Raw genomic sequence first — 19,509 nt, 5'->3', positions numbered from 1 at the left:
TATATTTTTAATGTGTTATGAAGTTGATAAATTTAATTAAGCTTAAAAAATGTATTTGATATACTTAAAAGTATATCAAATATCAAAAAGTATATCAAATGTGTATTTGATATACTTAAAAGTATATCAAATACACATTCTTTAAGCTTTCTTTAAACATTGTTTAAGCAATTAAATTTATCAAAGGCTTATGTAAAGTATGTTTGAAAATAATTATCAAATTCTCATAATGTACAAAATTATTTTAAATAATTTTCTTGTATGAATTCAACAATTACAATTTTTAAAATTTAGTTTACTGTTTAAGTAAAGAGAAAATTGTTTATTGAAAGTATTAATTGTTTTAAAATTATACTGTAAACATTTTTGATTTTTTTTTCTGTAATTTTAATCATATTAATAAATTATAATTTTTATTTAAGAATATTACAAAATTAATTTGAGAACTGTCAAAATTTTCTATCTTTAAATTATCTGTTTTCTACAGATAATTTGAAATTCAGAACTTCGTTTGCCGTTCATAATCAGTGATGATCATCTTATCTTGTCGAATTAAATAATTTATTTAAATATACTAAGAACAAAACTATAAATTTTTAATTATTTTATTACCAAATTGAATTATGGCATCATATATTTTTATAACTATTTTTTAAAAATATTTTTCTAGACGTCGGTACCAGTTCACGCTCCAGCAGCTGGAGTTATAGAAGAATTATTGGTAGAAGATGGAGCTACTGTACAACCAGGAATGGATTTATTTAAATTACGTGTATCTGGTTAGTCTGTCCTAATATTCATATTTTTTGTTTAACATCATAAAATCAATTGTTGTGTGTTTTTCAAATCATTCAATAATCTAATGTTCTCTATAATTTGTTAGAAATTATTTACAAAATGATTACACCTAATAATATTAAGAGCATTATCAGCTGTGTTCTAGAACTTTAAGTATATTCAAGTTCTTGATTATAGCCGATAATGATTTTATAAAAGAGTGAAAATGTTTACTGAATAAAAATTTCATTTGGTTTCCAGAATTAAGCCAAATTAAATAGATGAGATAAACCAGAATTTTGGTTTATCTCATCTATTTAAAAAAAGTTCATATGTATGTATTGCAAACCAGAGGAAATGCAGAGAAAATTGATACCAAACTATAAGAAACTTTATTGAAATGTCACATTTAACATTTGCAAATTAAAAAGTTGTTTTCAAGATATAATTTCTAGTTAAAATTATTTTAATAGATTATTATATTCCATAATACAGAATCAAAATGGATATCTGATAAAACAAACATTTTATTTTAGAACATTTTGTTTCAACCCTAACAGTCCTGTGTAATAATAATAATAATAATAATGGAAGAAACTTGGTGGTATGGGAATTTGTTTAATTTTAAGATTTTAATTATGATATCATGTTTTATGAAATGGATTTTGTTTTTTACACTTTATTCATTATAATAGATACAAAAACTTTTACTCATGTAGAAAGATTTTATTTTTTAAAATGAATCAATCAATCAAAGTTAACTCTTCATACAATAAAACTTTACAATTTTTATTAAGACTGTGTCTTAATATTTTTCTAAAATAGCTTAAAATTATATTAATACAAGTTTTTTTTAACATAAACTATTTTTGAAATTAATTTTTTTTATAAATTTTTATGTGATCAGAATATAAACAATCCTATTTGCAAATAGTAATTCATTGTTTGATTTAAACGGCTAAACAACCAGACAAATTTTCTTGATTGATAAGTAGAATTAGAAGCAAAACATAAAGTTACTTTAACATAAATATTTTCACTGAACCATTAAACGTGCATTTTAATATTTAATTTTTGCAACATAAGTACTGTTTTGTCATAAATATTCGTGCAATTTAGTCATAGCTACAAAAATACATCTATTCTATTGGTTAATGAATCTATCAGATGTTGCTTTTAGCAAATGCAGTAAAATATTGCATATATTTTTTACTAAATTAAATTTATGTAGACAGGAAAGTAAATTTTTAATTTTAGAAACCTTATATATTAGTTCTGAAATGACAGTGAATATTTATATAGACCCTTTTTCAGCTGAATGTTAATAAAATTTATGAAAAATCATATCTTGAATTACAATTGAATCTATAGTTGGTATTTTAAATACTTTAAGAAAATGTAATAATTTTTAAATTAAAAAAAATAGTGTGTTGTTTTTATATTAATAAATATGTTTCTTGTCTAGAACTTTTATTAATTTGGCATTTTCACTTTAATATCATTGTTATGATTATGTTTATTTGTGTATATTCTATTGATGAAAATGATTTCATATTTACTTAGTATTTTCATTTCCACTGTAGAGGATAATTTCACAAAATAAATATGAAATTATTTTATTGTGATTTATCTATTGTAAGAATGTAAAAAAAATTCTTGCTTTTGTTTATNTTAGTATATAATTGGTGTTTAGCATTATATTTAACAGATTTTGGGGTGAGGAATGGATTAATTTATTTTATATTGTTTCTTATGGAAAAATTCGTTTTGGTTTTAGAACAACTTTTAGGAATGAATTACCTTTGAAAACCAACGTTTGACTGTATTTAATTATTATTAAACATGCATATGCATACGAGGGTGGCCCAAAAAAACCGAACTGAAAGTGCACTGCCATTTGTAGACATAGTAGAGAGTTCTCCCATTACATGGGGTTAGTAGAGACCTTCACGAAACAGCTGTCCAAACGGCGTCAATTTGTAGGTTTAAATTTGAGTGTAGTGTTGTGTTTCTCTTACTGTTATTTTGTTCCACCTGCAAAGTTCTGGGTGTCCTTCAACATCTAGAAATGATGAAAACGTTGAAAAAATCTGCCAAAAATGTTTTAGGATATCTGCGAGAGGATGTGTGAAGAAAATGCCTGGAACTTTGGCAATCAGGTGACTGGTTCCTTCATCACGACAACACCCCCGCACACATGGCCTTACGAGTGACCCACTATTTGGCCTCTCGGGGATGGCTTGTCGTTCCCCACCCTCCATATTCACCAGACCTAGCCCCATGCAACTTTTTTCCGTTTCCGAGAATGAAGAAAAATCTAAAAGAGAAACGTTTTGATGATGTGGAGGTGGTAAAAACAGCTTCTCTAAGGTCACTGGATGATATCATGGTTGAAGCATTCCAGAGATGCTTCAAACAGTGGGGAAAAAGACTTGACAAGTGCATCGCATCTAATGGAGAGTACTTGGAAGGTGACTGAAAAAATTTTGTAAAAAAGTTAATAAATACCGTTTTTACACAAAAAATCCAGTTTTTTTGGGTCCCCCACGTATATAAATGTAAATAAATTATCAATTAAACTTAAATTGATATTCAATTCATGGAAAATGTATTTAATGTTTAAGTAGACACTTCAATATTCTTGCATACATAAAGTAAAACTATAACTTTATATTTCTTGTCAAATTAGTTTATATAATGATATACACTGGTGGACAAAACTTAAGGACGAAGAATAAGTGGGCATGTATAATGAAAACTACATGTGGTTGTAGATCAAGAAGAAAACAATAATATTTTCAACATGTTCAACATGATTTAGTATAAATAATTGTGTTCAAAGGAAGTACGCAGGATGTCAAAGAGGGTGTTTTTGTAAAAGGCGCATATTGTCTTAAGACATGGTGTACAAAAAATGAACAATACTTACTACAAACAATCCTGATCGTCATGTCAGTAAGGGATATGGCCACTGTGAAGTGCAATGCAACTTTGTACACAATGTGGCATACTCAGAACAACATGATCCAGGAGCTGTTGAGGCAAGTTGTCCCATTCCTCTTTCACTACACAAATGAGGGTCTCCTTGTTTGTCAGTGGATGTTGTTGATCAGCAGTACATCTCCCCAAGGCATCCCATACATTTTCAATTGAATTCAGGTTAGGAGAATGGGCTGGCCAGACTATGTGATGAATATCTTAGCTGTCAAGATACTCCTCTATGGCTTGTGTGCAATGACAAGGTGCGTTATCATCCATAAAATGAAACTTTTCACCGACAGCACCTCAGAAAAATTGAACATGTGGGAGAAGAACTTCGTCAATGTACTGTTGTGCAGTTATGGTCCCTCAGTCAAGCACATACAGGTCCGTACAGCCATTGACCATGATACTGCAAGTTGGATATTGATCCCTTTCCTGAATATTTTCAGGATGATAAGCACTGCTAACCTTGCACCATATCAGCTGCTGTCTAATAGACTGAATCTACTCTCATCTGAGAAGAGCATGGTAGCCCAGTCATCATTAGTCTAATTGTGATCCAGATGGCAACATTGCAAACGGGTGCTTCTGTGAACTCTCGAGAGTGGGACACATACAACAGGTCTTTGGCATATAGTCCTTTCTTTTGCAAACATCTTGCAACAGTTTTTTGGGATATCTTAGTTCATGTGGCTGCCTGTAAATGACTTGCCAGTTTACCTGCTGTGCTGTGTTGGTTTCTTTTCACTGAAAGAACAATATACAGTGGTACCTCAGGATACGAAATTAATCCGTTCCGAAACTGAGATCGTATCATGAAAATGTCGTAAGGTGGATCATCTTTTCCCATACGATTACATGTAAAACCAAATAATTCATTCCAACGCGAAAAACATACTCAAATTAAAGCCAAGTAATACATTAAAAAAATAACTGTAGTAAGAAAAACAAATGAAAAATGCGAACTAATGTAACGTCGTATGGTGAGTTTTTGTTCGTATCGTGGAGCAAAAATATGTTCGAATTTCATGTCGTATCCTGAAAATTTCGTATGCTGGGGCGTTCGTAACCTGAGGTACCACTGTACTGATCTTCTTGGGGTGTTATACTGCTAGGACAACCTTCCCCATTGCGCCTGCTGCACATTCCACTAGTTTGAAATGCGGCCCATAGTCTAGAAACAATATTGTGTGCAATGTTAAATTCATGGACAACATTTGTTATTTTCCACCCTTCTTCCAGCTTTCCAATTATTGTTCCCTGCCATGAGTAAAATCATCTAAATGATGCTGGAAGACATGTTCAGAATTTTATTATTGTAACTTCACTCCTTCCCATTCAAATTTCACATTCAACAAAAACTGACTGCATGTGCATATTGCCTGAAATTGCTTATCTGTACTGTCACGTGACCGACACGTGCAGAACTCAAACATTTGCACAGGTTTTACATAACAGAGTACAGTACATCGCGATTTCAAGCATATTTCAACATGCTGCTGCGGTTCAATTTGTAACTGTAATTGTTGAAAATAGCATTTGTCCTTAAGTTTTGTCCACCAGTGTAATTAAAGGATTAAATTAACAGTAATTTTTACTAAAGCAGGTAGAAAAGTTGCTTCTTTTAATTTATAATTACATGTAGTTTTATATTATTCTATATTTGAAAATGTTTTTTTCTGTGATGAGTTTATATATACAGGGTGTTTCAAAATTACTTGAACAAACTTGGATTGCTTCCTCATATGAAAATAAGTCAAAACGATCTTATGAGCACCTCCCATTCACATTGATAGATTGGCAGAGTGAGTCCTATTGCATGGCTCTCATATTTGTTTGATTTTAATATGATGGATTTTTATTGTGGGAACATCTAAAATTATTTGTTTATTCTGCTCCAGTTGATGATGTAACAATTCTGGAGCAATATATTTTGAGTGCCTTCAAAATCATTTGTGGACAGTCTTGAAATCAGTGGATTGGTGACAGCCCTGATTAGGTGAATGAATGCATGCTCTCTTATGGAGGACATTTTAACATTTATTATAGGTTTATCTAGTAATAACTGTCATAATGCTAATGAAAGGATGTGTATTAGCTACAAGTTTATTAAGATTATATGTATTCTCGAGTTTCGTTTTCTCGTAAACCATTCTTTTCTGGACCTTGTTCATTGGACTTTTCCTCCATGTAAGGAGGCATCCCCAAGCTTTTTCAAGTAAGTTTGAAACATCTTGTACGTAAGACTTTTATGTTTAAGAGTTAATTTTCAACTTCAGTGAACAATTTCTTTTGACATGGAATATGGCAATAGTGGAAACTTGAAATGAAAATTTATATTTGAAACTATAAAAATAATAAAATTGAAGTTGTAATAAAATAAAATATTCAGTTAATTGTTTGTATTAAGTTGTCAAGTAACTAAAACTACTGAACACTGTTAGTTAGTCACAAAGTTTTGCTTCACCAAGCTGGTCAAAATGTATGGAGAATCAAAGTGAGCACCATGACCTGTTGATGAAATATGAACATTTTGTGGTTCATTTTAAACCCAAAATTTGTTAGAAAATGTACATAATATGCACATTAGGGGTCAGCAACACTGAATTTTGCTCTAGCAGCCAATTTTTGAAGCAGCATTTTTCTCAAAAATCAAAATTTGCATATTCAGCAAATTTGGTTGAAATTTGCCCAGTACTTTCTACAGAGATATTTGAACAGCATCTTTTTAATTATGATCATCATGTACCAGCTTACTCTAAGTTATTGAAGTTCATTTCAATACTAATTTTTTTAAATACAATAAATTTAATATTTTAAAACCACAATTTACCTAAATTTTGTTGCTGCTTTTTTTTTCCTCGATTAAGTATTAATCAGTATTTTCTAACCAATTAAGTATTTCATAATTAAAATTATTTTTGGACTGTTTGCACTTTATTTCCTTAACTTAATTAATATCTATTTAATAGTTTAAAAATTTATTTAGGCTTTCTCAGAAATGTCAAAATCTATCAACTCCAGCTTTTGCACAAAACTTTCACACATCACAAATTACAAGTAAGAATCTATCTAATTACTTAAATCTAACAATTAGTTATTAAAATCTTTAGTTATATTCAATTACCGTTAAACGTTTTCTGTGTTTTTATACTTAAAGGAAACGAAGTTAGAGTCGTAAAATGTCCCCAGTTGGCTGAATCATTAAGTGAAGGAGATATCAGATGGGAAAAAGGTATAAACATACATATATTTAGTTAATTGTATGTCTAAAAAGATATTGGATATAAAAATATAAGGTATTAGCTATTACTGTATATGATTTTTTAAGTTATTCATAGCAAATACATGTCGTTTGTCTTATTTAAAGGTTTTGCATAATAAAAATCTGCTTAAAACTGGTAAAGCAAAGAATAAATTCATAGTTAATTTGAATAAAAATATAAACTGAGTTTCTTATCACTTGATAGTATAATATAGATTTGATCTTAATTTTTTTTAAATACAATCTAGTCATTATGCATGACATACTCTGAATTTGCAAAATAAATCAAATTATTATTTTAAGTATTTAAATTATCAATTGGTACAAATATTTTATTAAAAATGTTTGTGAATTTCTGTGGCTCCAGTTGATCTCGTCACACATTTGCAATGATTGTTTATATCCCTAAAAATCAGTAAAATCTCTCAGAATCAGGATTTCTGACACCACTTAGTCGATTACATGGACTAAGATGCAAATGAAAATTTATAACTAACCACCGAAATTTTAAGAGGGACTATTTCTATTGTATATATATATATCCTGATGATATATATATATCATCAGGATATATATATAAAACAATATAAAATAGTTAGATATTACAATTCTAACATATTATAATTTTTTCTTATAAAAGGAAACTCGAATAATTGATCCACTAATCTAACCTTTATGTTTCTTAGAGAGTTTACAATGCATATTACCTACGATACTGATCAGTTCTTTTCATCTGTAGATCTCTCTAGCTTTAAGATGAACAAACCATTTCTGTTATGTTAACAGTTGAGAGATATGAGCTGAACTGATTTAAGTTGAGCTAAGCTGATGTTTAGGGGTGATCTGTCTCTATTTATTAGAAATCTCCTCCAATCAGATCAGCTAAAATAAGCCTTTCACTTTTCTGATGTGTGACAGAAGTTGGGCTGTTTTGCAGATAGTCCGTGAGAAATCCCATGCTAAACTATCACTTTTGAAGGAACTGTGTTATCTTTTTCCAATTGAACAGGAAGTTCCTTTTTATAACTTTGTACATTTTTACAAAAACAAATAAAATTAACAAATTATATTTAATAAGTAATTTTAACAAAATCAGTTTCTCAGCTCTAGAGTCTCATCTCGCATGTTCAATAAATTTAATTACGTTATTTTATTACTTTTGTAATTTATGTAGAAAATTTTTGATGTTGCTGCTCAACTTCTTGTTAAATTCAGTGTTTTTTTAAACAATGAATTGTCTAATTAATTTTTATCTGAAAATCAAGCATAATTAAACTGTCGGTCAAAATTGTATCTTTTAAAAAATTATGGTATGTATAAGTGAATATAAAAAAATTATTTTAAATAAAATTACTTTGAAAGAACTGTTTATTTAATATTATTTAAAATTATGACTAAATCAAAAATTTTTTAACAGCTGTGGGAGATACAGTAGCAGAAGATGAAATTGTTTGTGAAGTGGAGACAGATAAGGTATGCTAAAAATCAGTTTGTTTAAAATGTAACAAAATATTTGACAGTTTTGAAATATTTTAATTCTGTGTTTAATTATATTTGCCATATAAGATAAAAATATATATATATTAAATGTAGGAATATAGCCAGAAATTTCTGTGTGTAAATCACCTGCATTGGTTGTGGGTTTGCATGGACTTAGCATAAGTGGGTAGGCTACCGTAAAAACACATTAACTCATGATCACTAGCAATGTATTATTGTGCAAGAAGTTGCCGTGTCGGTATTGCAATTCCTTGCACATCATATGCAAACCAGGGGTACACATGACAATGCTAATACAAAAAAAAAAAAAAAAGCTGAACAAGAACAACTGTGTGGCTACATCCCTGTAAATAACAAAAATATATTTTTAATGTGTTATGAAGTTGATAAATTTAATTAAGCTTAAAAAATGTATTTGATATACTTAAAAGTATATCAAATGTGTATTTGATATACTTAAAAGTATATCAAATTCTTTAAGCTTTCTTTTGTACATTTTTACAAAGTACATTCTTTAAGCTTTCTTTAAACATTGTTTAAGCAATTAAATTTATCAAAGGCTTATGTAAGGTATGTTTGAAAATAATTATCAAATTCTCATAATGTACAAAATTATTTTAAATAATTTTCTTGTATGAATTCAACAATTACAATTTTTAAAATTTAGTTTACTGTTTAAGTAAAGAGAAAATTGTTTATTGAAAGTATTAATTGTTTTAAAATTATACTGTAAACATTTTTGATTTTTTTTTCTGTAATTTTAATCATATTAATAAATTATAATTTTTATTTAAGAATATTACAAAATTAATTTGAGAACTGTCAAAATTTTCTATCTTTAAATTATCTGTTTTCTACAGATAATTTGAAATTCAGAACTTCGTTTGCCGTTCATAATCAGTGATGATCATCTTATCTTGTCGAATTAAATAATTTATTTAAATATACTAAGAACAAAACTATAAATTTTTAATTATTTTATTACCAAATTGAATTATGGCATCATATATTTTTATAACTATTTTTTAAAAATATTTTTCTAGACGTCGGTACCAGTTCACGCTCCAGCAGCTGGAGTTATAGAAGAATTATTGGTAGAAGATGGAGCTACTGTACAACCAGGAATGGATTTATTTAAATTACGTGTATCTGGTTAGTCTGTCCTAATATTCATATTTTTTGTTTAACATCATAAAATCAATTGTTGTGTGTTTTTCAAATCATTCAATAATCTAATGTTCTCTATAATTTGTTAGAAATTATTTACAAAATGATTACACCTAATAATATTAAGAGCATTATCAGCTGTGTTCTAGAACTTTAAGTATATTCAAGTTCTTGATTATAGCCGATAATGATTTTATAAAAGAGTGAAAATGTTTACTGAATAAAAATTTCATTTGGTTTCCAGAATTAAGCCAAATTAAATAGATGAGATAAACCAGAATTCTGGTTTATCTCATCTATTTAAAAAAAGTTCATATGTATGTATTGCAAACCAGAGGAAATGCAGAGAAAATTGATACCAAACTATAAGAAACTTTATTGAAATGTCACATTTAACATTTGCAAATTAAAAAGTTGTTTTCAAGATATAATTTCTAGTTAAAATTATTTTAATAGATTATTATATTCCATAATACAGAATCAAAATGGATATCTGATAAAACAAACATTTTATTTTAGAACATTTTGTTTCAACCCTAACAGTCCTGTGTAATAATAATAATAATAATAATGGAAGAAACTTGGTGGTATGGGAATTTGTTTAATTTTAAGATTTTAATTATGATATCATGTTTTATGAAATGGATTTTGTTTTTTACACTTTATTCATTATAATAGATACAAAAACTTTTACTCATGTAGAAAGATTTTATTTTTTAAAATGAATCAATCAATCAAAGTTAACTCTTCATACAATAAAACTTTACAATTTTTATTAAGACTGTGTCTTAATATTTTTCTAAAATAGCTTAAAATTATATTAATACAAGTTTTTTTTAACATAAACTATTTTTGAAATTAATTTTTTTTATAAATTTTTATGTGATCAGAATATAAACAATCCTATTTGCAAATAGTAATTCATTGTTTGATTTAAACGGCTAAACAACCAGACAAATTTTCTTGATTGATAAGTAGAATTAGAAGCAAAACATAAAGTTACTTTAACATAAATATTTTCACTGAACCATTAAACGTGCATTTTAATATTTAATTTTTGCAACATAAGTACTGTTTTGTCATAAATATTCGTGCAATTTAGTCATAGCTACAAAAATACATCTATTCTATTGGTTAATGAATCTATCAGATGTTGCTTTTAGCAAATGCAGTAAAATATTGCATATATTTTTTACTAAATTAAATTTATGTAGACAGGAAAGTAAATTTTTAATTTTAGAAACCTTATATATTAGTTCTGAAATGACAGTGAATATTTATATAGACCCTTTTTCAGCTGAATGTTAATAAAATTTATGAAAAATCATATCTTGAATTACAATTGAATCTATAGTTGGTATTTTAAATACTTTAAGAAAATGTAATAATTTTTAAATTAAAAAAAATAGTGTGTTGTTTTTATATTAATAAATATGTTTCTTGTCTAGAACTTTTATTAATTTGGCATTTTCACTTTAATATCATTGTTATGATTATGTTTATTTGTGTATATTCTATTGATGAAAATGATTTCATATTTACTTAGTATTTTCATTTCCACTGTAGAGGATAATTTCACAAAATAAATATGAAATTATTTTATTGTGTTTTATCTATTGTAAGAATGTAAAAAAAATTCTTGCTTTTGTTTATTTTTATCATTGTTGAAAATTATACTGATTTAAATAAATATTTTTTGTAAAATCTTAAAAAAAGACGACGACTTTATAATTTACTTTTACTCATCTTCTGTTTAATTAATTAGGAGATGCTACAGTAGCAAAGCCTAAAGAAGCAGCTGCAGCCCCTCCTAAAGAACAACCTCCTGAAAGCATCCCACCACCACCACCACCACCACCTTCACCAGTGTCAGCAGAATCTCCCCCTGCTGTGAAACCAACTCCATCAGATGGACCAATACCTTCTGTACCTCCACCTCCACCATCTGTGCCAGTTACCCCAATGGTTTCTGTTCCAACTTCAACTGTTAAACCTGCTGTAGCAGATCCTAGTAAAATTACTGATTCTAGGTCTGAACAGAGGGTGAGTAAAATGTTTTAATTACATTGCTAAAAGCTGTAGGAGTAAAAGAATTCTCTGATTTCCTTTTTCCCAAACAATACAAACTTGCAGGACATCGGTTGTTAGATGAACTATTGCACAAACAAAGCAAAAATAATAAAGTTTAGATTGTTACAATAAATATAATTATAGATAACCCTCATTGTATGTGGTTCTTGATTAATGTGGATCTGTTCTGAAAGAAGTTCAAATGTAGACAGCTCCACAGACCTCAGAGAAGTCAACATGAGTTGACCTCTTCTTCCTATTCCTGCTCATTGTTAGTTAGTAAGAAAAAGTGAATCTTAGTTTTTCTAGTGCAGTGCTCTTTGAATAATTTAATTTCTATTTTCAAATTTAATATAATTTCTGCAAGTATTTCTATTTTAATTCCTTTTACAGAAAACTCTATGAAAGAAAAAAGAGGGAGCAATTGTTCGGGTAACATTTGATAAATATTTGTGTTGATTTTTAAAATTTTTTACTTTTTTGCGGAGGCTATTTTAATGGTTAGTCTAAACCCATATTAGAAAATAACATCAAAGGTTGATTATAACTTGTTTCTTTTTTTATTTTTATTTTTTGTCCAACTACACTGTACTTTGAAGTAACTCAGAAATTAATTTATCTCCTCTTTGATATATTTGCAGAACCATTTAATCATATATATATCAAGAATTACTTGTAATTACATTTTATTAATTTCTATATTTTATTTTAAAAACTAATTTTTTTCTATCATACTTGATGAAAGGTTACATTCTAAGAACTTATAAATTAGGCAAATATTTTAAAATTACGCTTCATCTCATTAATCAGCTGATTATTAAACTAGATATATTAATGATCTGTTATGCAATAATTAAATCTTTTAGCTAGAAAATAACAAGAATTTCATCTTTAAATTGCTTTTATCAACAAAGTGTAAAAATAATATATGTTTTGCATTAATAGGTGAATTGTAAATGTCAGATTTTGATATTTAATCATTTAAAAGTTTGTTATTTCTTTTCATTACATATGTAAAACATTTTATGTTTGAATGAATTAGTGAAGAATTAAAATTGGTATATATCAATCTTAATAAGCTTGTAATGGACAATAGTATAACCTTACAAGATTGCAGATTAGAATATTTCTATATTGGCATTTTCACTTTTTTTGCCAAAATATCTTTGGTTAATACAGATAAGTAGTAAAAATTATGATAATATAACCATAAAGGCAGCCATATTGCTTCGTAAGAGCTCATCATACCACGGCCCAACAAGTGAAGTATGCATCACTCACTGCAGTAATGAACTCATCAATGAATATCAAAATACATTTTAGTACCCCAATGTACTATTTGATGCATATTGGAATATATCTGTGAAATATTTAATAATAAACATTGGAATATTGAATGATTAATTCTTCTTTGAAGTTAAGTAATAAATATGATCATAAATGGATTAAATTGTATAAGTTAAATTAATTTAATTGACAAACAAAACATTTAATTTAATTGCTGGTAATCTAATGAAAATCTCTTTTGAAAAATATATCTTTTAATGAAATTTTCCAATTTAGGTTAAAATGAACAGAATGAGACAACGTATTGCCCAACGTCTTAAAGAAGCTCAAAATATTTATGCAATGTTAACCACTTTTAATGAAATAGATATGAGGTATGCTACTACTAAATTTTCAAATTTATGAATTGTTTTTTCTAATTATAGAAAACATTAATGAATACTTCAAATTGTATTTTTAATTTCAATTTAAATCAAATAATTTTATTTTAGTTTATTAATTATTTCTCACAACTAGTAATATAATAGAAATGCGAAAACTTCACAAGGATGCTTTTCTGAAAAAGCACGGCATTAAATTAGGATTTATGTCTGCTTTTGTAAAGGCATCTGCCTATGCTCTGAAAGATCAACCAATTGTTAATGCAGGTAAATTTATTGATAAGTAGTAATAATTTGTTCAGTATTAAAATTATTCTTCTAAATAATTATTTTTACAGTTATTGACAATTTGGAAATTGTTCATAGAGATTACATTGATATCAGTGTTGCTGTAGCTACACCAAAGGTATATTATGTATATTGAAGTTATTGAAGATAAGTTCAGCACTGTCAGAATCAGTTTTATTGACTAGAATTGTTACTAATCAAAAATTTTATAGTTTGTAAATTATTTGAATCATTCAATAATTCTAGGCAGCAAAATTTATTCTGGTACTGAAGTGCAAGTCTAATTATTTATATGTGGTATGAACAATAAGTAACCTTAAAAGCTACATAAAACTTCAATGAATAATATCAGAAACTAAAAACATTAAGAATTTATACTTGGAATAATCAAGTACAACATGGTATTGTCAATATTAGCATAAGTGATGTCGGCATCTGGAAAATTCGAGTCTAAAATGACAGCATTTTTGGAAGTTTGTATTTGGGAGGAGATGAGTGTGATATGTTTTTTGGTGAATGAAGAGATCTCCATCCATCTCTGCCAGATGGATGGTGCAGCAGCAAGTTGATGATTGCACAACTCTTCTGAAGAGGTACCTACAGGAGGTGCTTTTTTCTTTCTAGTTGTAGGTTGCAGATGAAACCTAAGACCCAGATTCACAAAAGTGTTATGTCATAAATTCGTTGTATCTAACATCATATCTGCAATTCACGAAACTCGTCATAACCCAATTTACTATTTACAACAAAATATCGGTGATCTGAGTTTGAGAGTACAGTATACTATTTTATCCAATAGCAATGTATCTCAGGAACTTTTAAATGGTGCAAGTTGTCTCCGGGAGACATGAGTTTTGGTGATAATATGGAAGAGAGAAAAAGAAGGCATAATTTTACTTTTTCTGAAATACAAACATTGATAATAATCAAAGAAAGAAAGAAAAAAAAAAATAATAGCAGGGAGGATAGATCCAACTATTACTTCTTGGAGATTATTAACACTATTCACATCTTTGCAAATTAATGTATGTAGATGAAATTTGATGTAAATGAAAGATTACAAAAAGTGTTCCAAAGAAAAAAGGCTAGTGAAATTTCTATATAATTGATTATAATTATAACAATTCTCTTAGTCATGTTAAAAAGAATTCAAGATGTCATGTATAGCATACTTATCTGTCTTGACTTGCAACAACCTACTCTATATTGTACATAAAGATGCCTATTTATGACACTTTTGGTTATGATGTAATATGACAAAATTTGGTATTCACAAAATTCAACTTACAATGAATGTTTGTCATAAGTTGTGCTACAATGCTTTCATGAATCTTGACCTTTTCTTCATTGTTTTAAACTCTTCCATTTTGTTTTGAAATCAAACTAATAGATTAGTGACTAGTTCTTTTAGTAATTTCTACATAATTTTCTAAAAGTGTTAAAAGAATTATTGCCAATATGAGTCAGTTTGCAAGTCTGTCATCATTTGAGACCCAAAAAATTTTTTCACTCAACATTTTGTGCAGAAAGTTACTTTTTCTATCCCAAAATAAAGTCAGCATATCATTTTAGATTCGTGATGGAATGAAGTACTGTGATTAGCAGAACATAACAGTTAATTACTACATGACAAATTGAAGCCAGTAATCCTGCAAAAAAGACAGATTGGTGTCAAAAGGTGTTCCTTAGCAGTACTTGCTTTCATACTGTGAATTTAACAGTAACCACCACAGAAGAGTTGAGTATGAAAATATTGCCACATCCTCCATATTAACAGGAAGTAAGATCAGGTGATTATTTGTTTGACCCTCTCAAGGAGGCTTAAGTGGAACTGTTTCAACACACGAAGTATGCAATGCAGTGCATTGTGATTCAATAACCTTTGGTTGTGTAATTAAAGATAAGAAGAATAAGTTGAACAGTAGCAAAATGTTTCAGAAAATTATCAATAAATATGTATTTATTAACACTTTTAAAGTTATTTATTGATCATGCCTCATTTTTTAACAAAATTAGACTGAGAAAATAATTAAATTTCTAATTTGTTTGTAAAAATGGATCTGTTTTCCTTTTAGGGATTGGTAGTACCAGTAATAAGGAATGTAGGAAACATGAATTATGCTGATATTGAAAAAGCAATTAATGCACTTGGAGAAAAGGTATTATTAATATCATGCAGATTTATTGGCTATAATAAATGATAAATTTCATTGAGTGAGTTTTTTTAGGCAAGACTTGGTAATCTTGCCATCGAAGACATGGATGGAGGGACCTTTACCATAAGTAACGGAGGTGTTTTTGGCTCAGTATTTGGCACTCCAATCATCAATCCTCCTCAGTCTGCTATTCTTGGAATGCATGCCGTCGTCGATCGCCCGGTTGCCATAAATGGAAAGGTGAGTACCTCATAGTAAAATATTTGTTATTGCCGACTCTTGAAATAAAATTACATTGTATTGTACAGGTGGAAATCCGTCCAATGATGTACGTCGCTCTTACTTACGATCACCGTTTGATAGACGGTAGAGAAGCGGTTCTATTTTTACGGAAGATCAAGGCTACGGTCGAAGACCCAAGAATGCTTCTGTTAGATATTTAATTTCGGAAGTATTGGAAGCAATTGCAATAGTATGTATTAGTGGTAAATGGCAAATGACTTTATTTAATAAGGAATGTCATGATTAAATAGCAAATAAGTACTCTTATTTGAATTTGTCTCCAAGAATGATTGTAAACAAGGCAATTGTTTTTTGAAGAAACAATTATTGTCATATTCTGAAACATTCAAGAATGCTGTTGTTTAATATAACAAATCTTGCCTGAAATGAAATATTTTTATTTTAGCAAATATTATTTTAGCTTTTATCAATTAATACATTATTTAAATAAAAGACAAGATTATTAATAAATTTTATTATTAAATTTTGACACTTCTAAAGGAATACTAAAAATTACATTTCAAACTTGTTCTTTAATTCTGAATGAGTATTTCTATCAAAATGATTTAATAGAAATAAAGAATTGTTTGAGTGATGTATTATAAAATATAAAACAGGTACTTAAATTCTAGATTTCTTTTTAAGTCATTTTGTAAACACACAGTATAATGAAATTCAGCAATTACTTTATACATATTTTTAGTTATAGATTCACATCCAAATTACTTCCATTTAAATGTATTATTCTCGTTTTGATAATAAACAGAAAATAAGATTCTTTAATTAATATTATATGTAAAATTGATAGCTACAGTGTTTAAGTACCAATGCAAATAAGCCCGGCAAGAAATTCTTATAAAAAATTTTGGTTCTTTATTTAATCAAACATATGTAATAAACTGCAAACCGAAAGGTGAGAGAACCATTACAATAATGTTAAGTAATTTAATTTTTGATACAACATAACTGTGTTGGACAAATGTAGCTGGACCTTATATCCTTATATCTGACATAAATTTATCAACAGATGGCTGATCGTTTTGAAATCAAACTAATAAATTAGTGACTAGCTCTTTTAGTAATTTCTACATAAAAATTCTTTTAACACTTTTAGAAAATACTGTCATCTATTCATTGCTGTGGCTTTATTTCATTGCATGTATAAAAAAAACTAACAACAACTTACAGGGAGATACAGAAATATCATTGTATCCTATCTGTATAGCTACACACAGCTCAGAAATGGGATGGCATTTTTTAATACTTACGAAAAAAATTTGAATTTGTATGCACAGTTGCCATAGAAAATAAAAAATAAATAGTAATAATTAAATGAAATTGACACTATGTCTGAAGGAATTTGTTTTCACAAGACAAAAATTACATATTAATATTTTAAATGAAATATTCCTGAAACAGGGCTGTAAGATTTGATTTTTTTAAATTTTCTTCACAAATTAAAAAAACAGGTGATTCAAATCCACTACCTGTATAAAAATTTTACCTGGCTGGCTTGGGGAAATAATTCGAAATTGCTAAAAAGTGGGTAATGACAATCAAAGTTACAAAAAAGTAGTACAATCAAATTCCTGTTGATCTTCTGCCAACCAATAAGATCTCAAAGCTAATAGATAAAAGCTATTATAGGTGGTGTTCAATCTTGTTTTGAAGATGGATTCCAAGATTTTGGAGGAAATAATTGAAGACACCTTACAGCACCTTGTTTAATGTAATAACTGGTCGATTGCCCAAATGAAGATCAAATTAAATAGTGATTAAAAGTCACAAATTTGTTGATATAATTTTATTCAGAAAGATTAATTATCAATTATGTATTTCATTATTATTCAAATCTTCTAAATCAATAATAGTACAGTAGAATCTGCTTATTATGATCACCTTGGGACTTGCAACTTTTGATATCAAAACTGACTAAACAGAGGATAAAAAATTTCTATTAAATGTTGTTAAACTCTTTGCAATATGAATGCATGCAATTTTATATAAATGTGTACAGGTTGTAAAACATATATGCTGCATTTCTCAAAAAGCCATTTTTAATGAAATGGATCACAAAATTAAACTAGAGAAATTGCAATAGGAATATTCATTCCCAAAGGTACACATCAAATGAAGATTTACAATAAATTTATTTTCTAAGAATTCTTATCATTTGTCCCAAAGTATAATTATAATAGGCAAATTTGACTAAACTATTTTTAGTGTGTTTGGGACTGACTGACAATGTTATCACTCAGCTATTATCATAATCTGTGATTATAATAACCAGATTCCACTGTATTTTGTAAAATACAGTTCTACAGTATTTTCTTAGAAATTCTTCACACACATCAGAAGACTTTCCATAGATGGCATGAATGTTTTGTCCACAGTCTGAGCCCCATTAGTTGATTTTAAACAGATTAAATGTGAAGATCAAGCTTCATTTATTGAGAGATCATGCCTTCAAACTTCTGAGTTTGTTTGATCATTCACTCTGTCTTTATCCTTGTTCTTTTCAGCCTCAATAGAATCTAAATGTCTTCCAATTCTTTCTCTTTTGCGACGTTCATCTTTGCCACAAGAAGTGTTGAACTGTTCAAATCATTCGTTTGATACCTGAATGCTAAGCTGTTCTTCATTAACTGGATGTGATCCATGTTTTGATCATATTTGCTATATCTTGGTTTCCTCTTTTGATATTTCCTTGGTTTTGAATATGTTGGCTGAAAAGTGTATATGGAAGAGCCTGATCAGTAATTCCTCAAACTACAAATTTTGTTTACAAACACTCTTCTTTTATTTGACTGAAGTATTGATGAACACCAAGAGTAAATATATGAAGCAAATGATTTGCTACTTCCTCAGTCCTCAATACTAATAACTTTCTTAAGTGGTCCTGATAAACTAAGATATACAGTCGACCCCCTATAACATGGTAGATACATTCCGTTCTTTATGAATCCATTTTGTACGAGTCCTTGCCAATCACAGCCCAGCATGTATGCACTTTACAGACTACAGCTGTTTGAAAGGTTTTCTTCCATAAAATTAATCGATTCTAGACTAATCCGACTCAACATTTCCAAAATACGTATATTTTTTTTGGAAATAATCCGTATAAACTACGCTATAAACAAAAAATTGTAGGATTACTTACCGAGTGTGCACCATTCGACATCGCCGTTGCTCAAGCTTGTTTTCGTCGCGGAACAGCACAGCAAACCGTGGCCGCGATTTCTGATGTTATTTCTCTGCGAAAACTTCGTTGAACTTTGGAGACATCATTAATATAAATAATTTTAATCGCCGTTGAATAAGAAATGTTTCTTTCACAAGAAATGTATAAAATTAC

The 19,509-nt window shown here is 28.4% G+C and overlaps 1 protein-coding gene across 1 annotated transcript; it reads left to right on the top strand.

Moving 5' to 3' along the window:
* Window positions 1-49: 49 nt before the first annotated feature.
* On the top strand, window positions 50-17,558 carry LOC111619531 (dihydrolipoyllysine-residue succinyltransferase component of 2-oxoglutarate dehydrogenase complex, mitochondrial-like). Its single transcript, XM_023361260.1, has 14 exons — window positions 50-70; window positions 671-779; window positions 3,620-3,818; window positions 6,749-6,819; window positions 6,920-6,994; window positions 8,442-8,497; window positions 9,568-9,676; window positions 11,457-11,734; window positions 13,325-13,422; window positions 13,565-13,695; window positions 13,767-13,834; window positions 15,792-15,875; window positions 15,945-16,112; window positions 16,181-17,558. The coding sequence occupies exons 1-14, from the start codon at window positions 50-52 to the stop codon at window positions 16,313-16,315; spliced, it is 1,602 nt and encodes a 533-aa protein (XP_023217028.1). The 3' UTR covers window positions 16,316-17,558.
* The last annotated feature ends 1,951 nt before the right edge of the window (window positions 17,559-19,509 follow it).

Source organism: Centruroides sculpturatus, unplaced genomic scaffold (genome assembly GCF_000671375.1).
Source record: "Centruroides sculpturatus isolate CEXI.00-Female unplaced genomic scaffold, Cexi_2.0 scaffold179, whole genome shotgun sequence".
Classification (NCBI taxonomy): Eukaryota; Metazoa; Arthropoda; class Arachnida; order Scorpiones; family Buthidae; genus Centruroides; species Centruroides sculpturatus.
The sequence above is the reverse complement of the archived record's forward strand: the minus strand, read 5'-3'. Positions and strand labels throughout refer to the sequence as shown.

Excerpts from the sequence above, each read along its gene's own strand:
- LOC111619531 (XM_023361260.1), top strand. The coding sequence starts at position 50 with ATGTATTTGATATACTTAAAA. Across the intron at positions 9,677-11,456 it reads ATTTAAATTACGTGTATCTG|GAGATGCTACAGTAGCAAAG; the intron begins GTTAGTCTGTCC and ends TTAATTAATTAG. Across the intron at positions 11,735-13,324 it reads ATTCTAGGTCTGAACAGAGG|GTTAAAATGAACAGAATGAG; the intron begins GTGAGTAAAATG and ends TTTCCAATTTAG.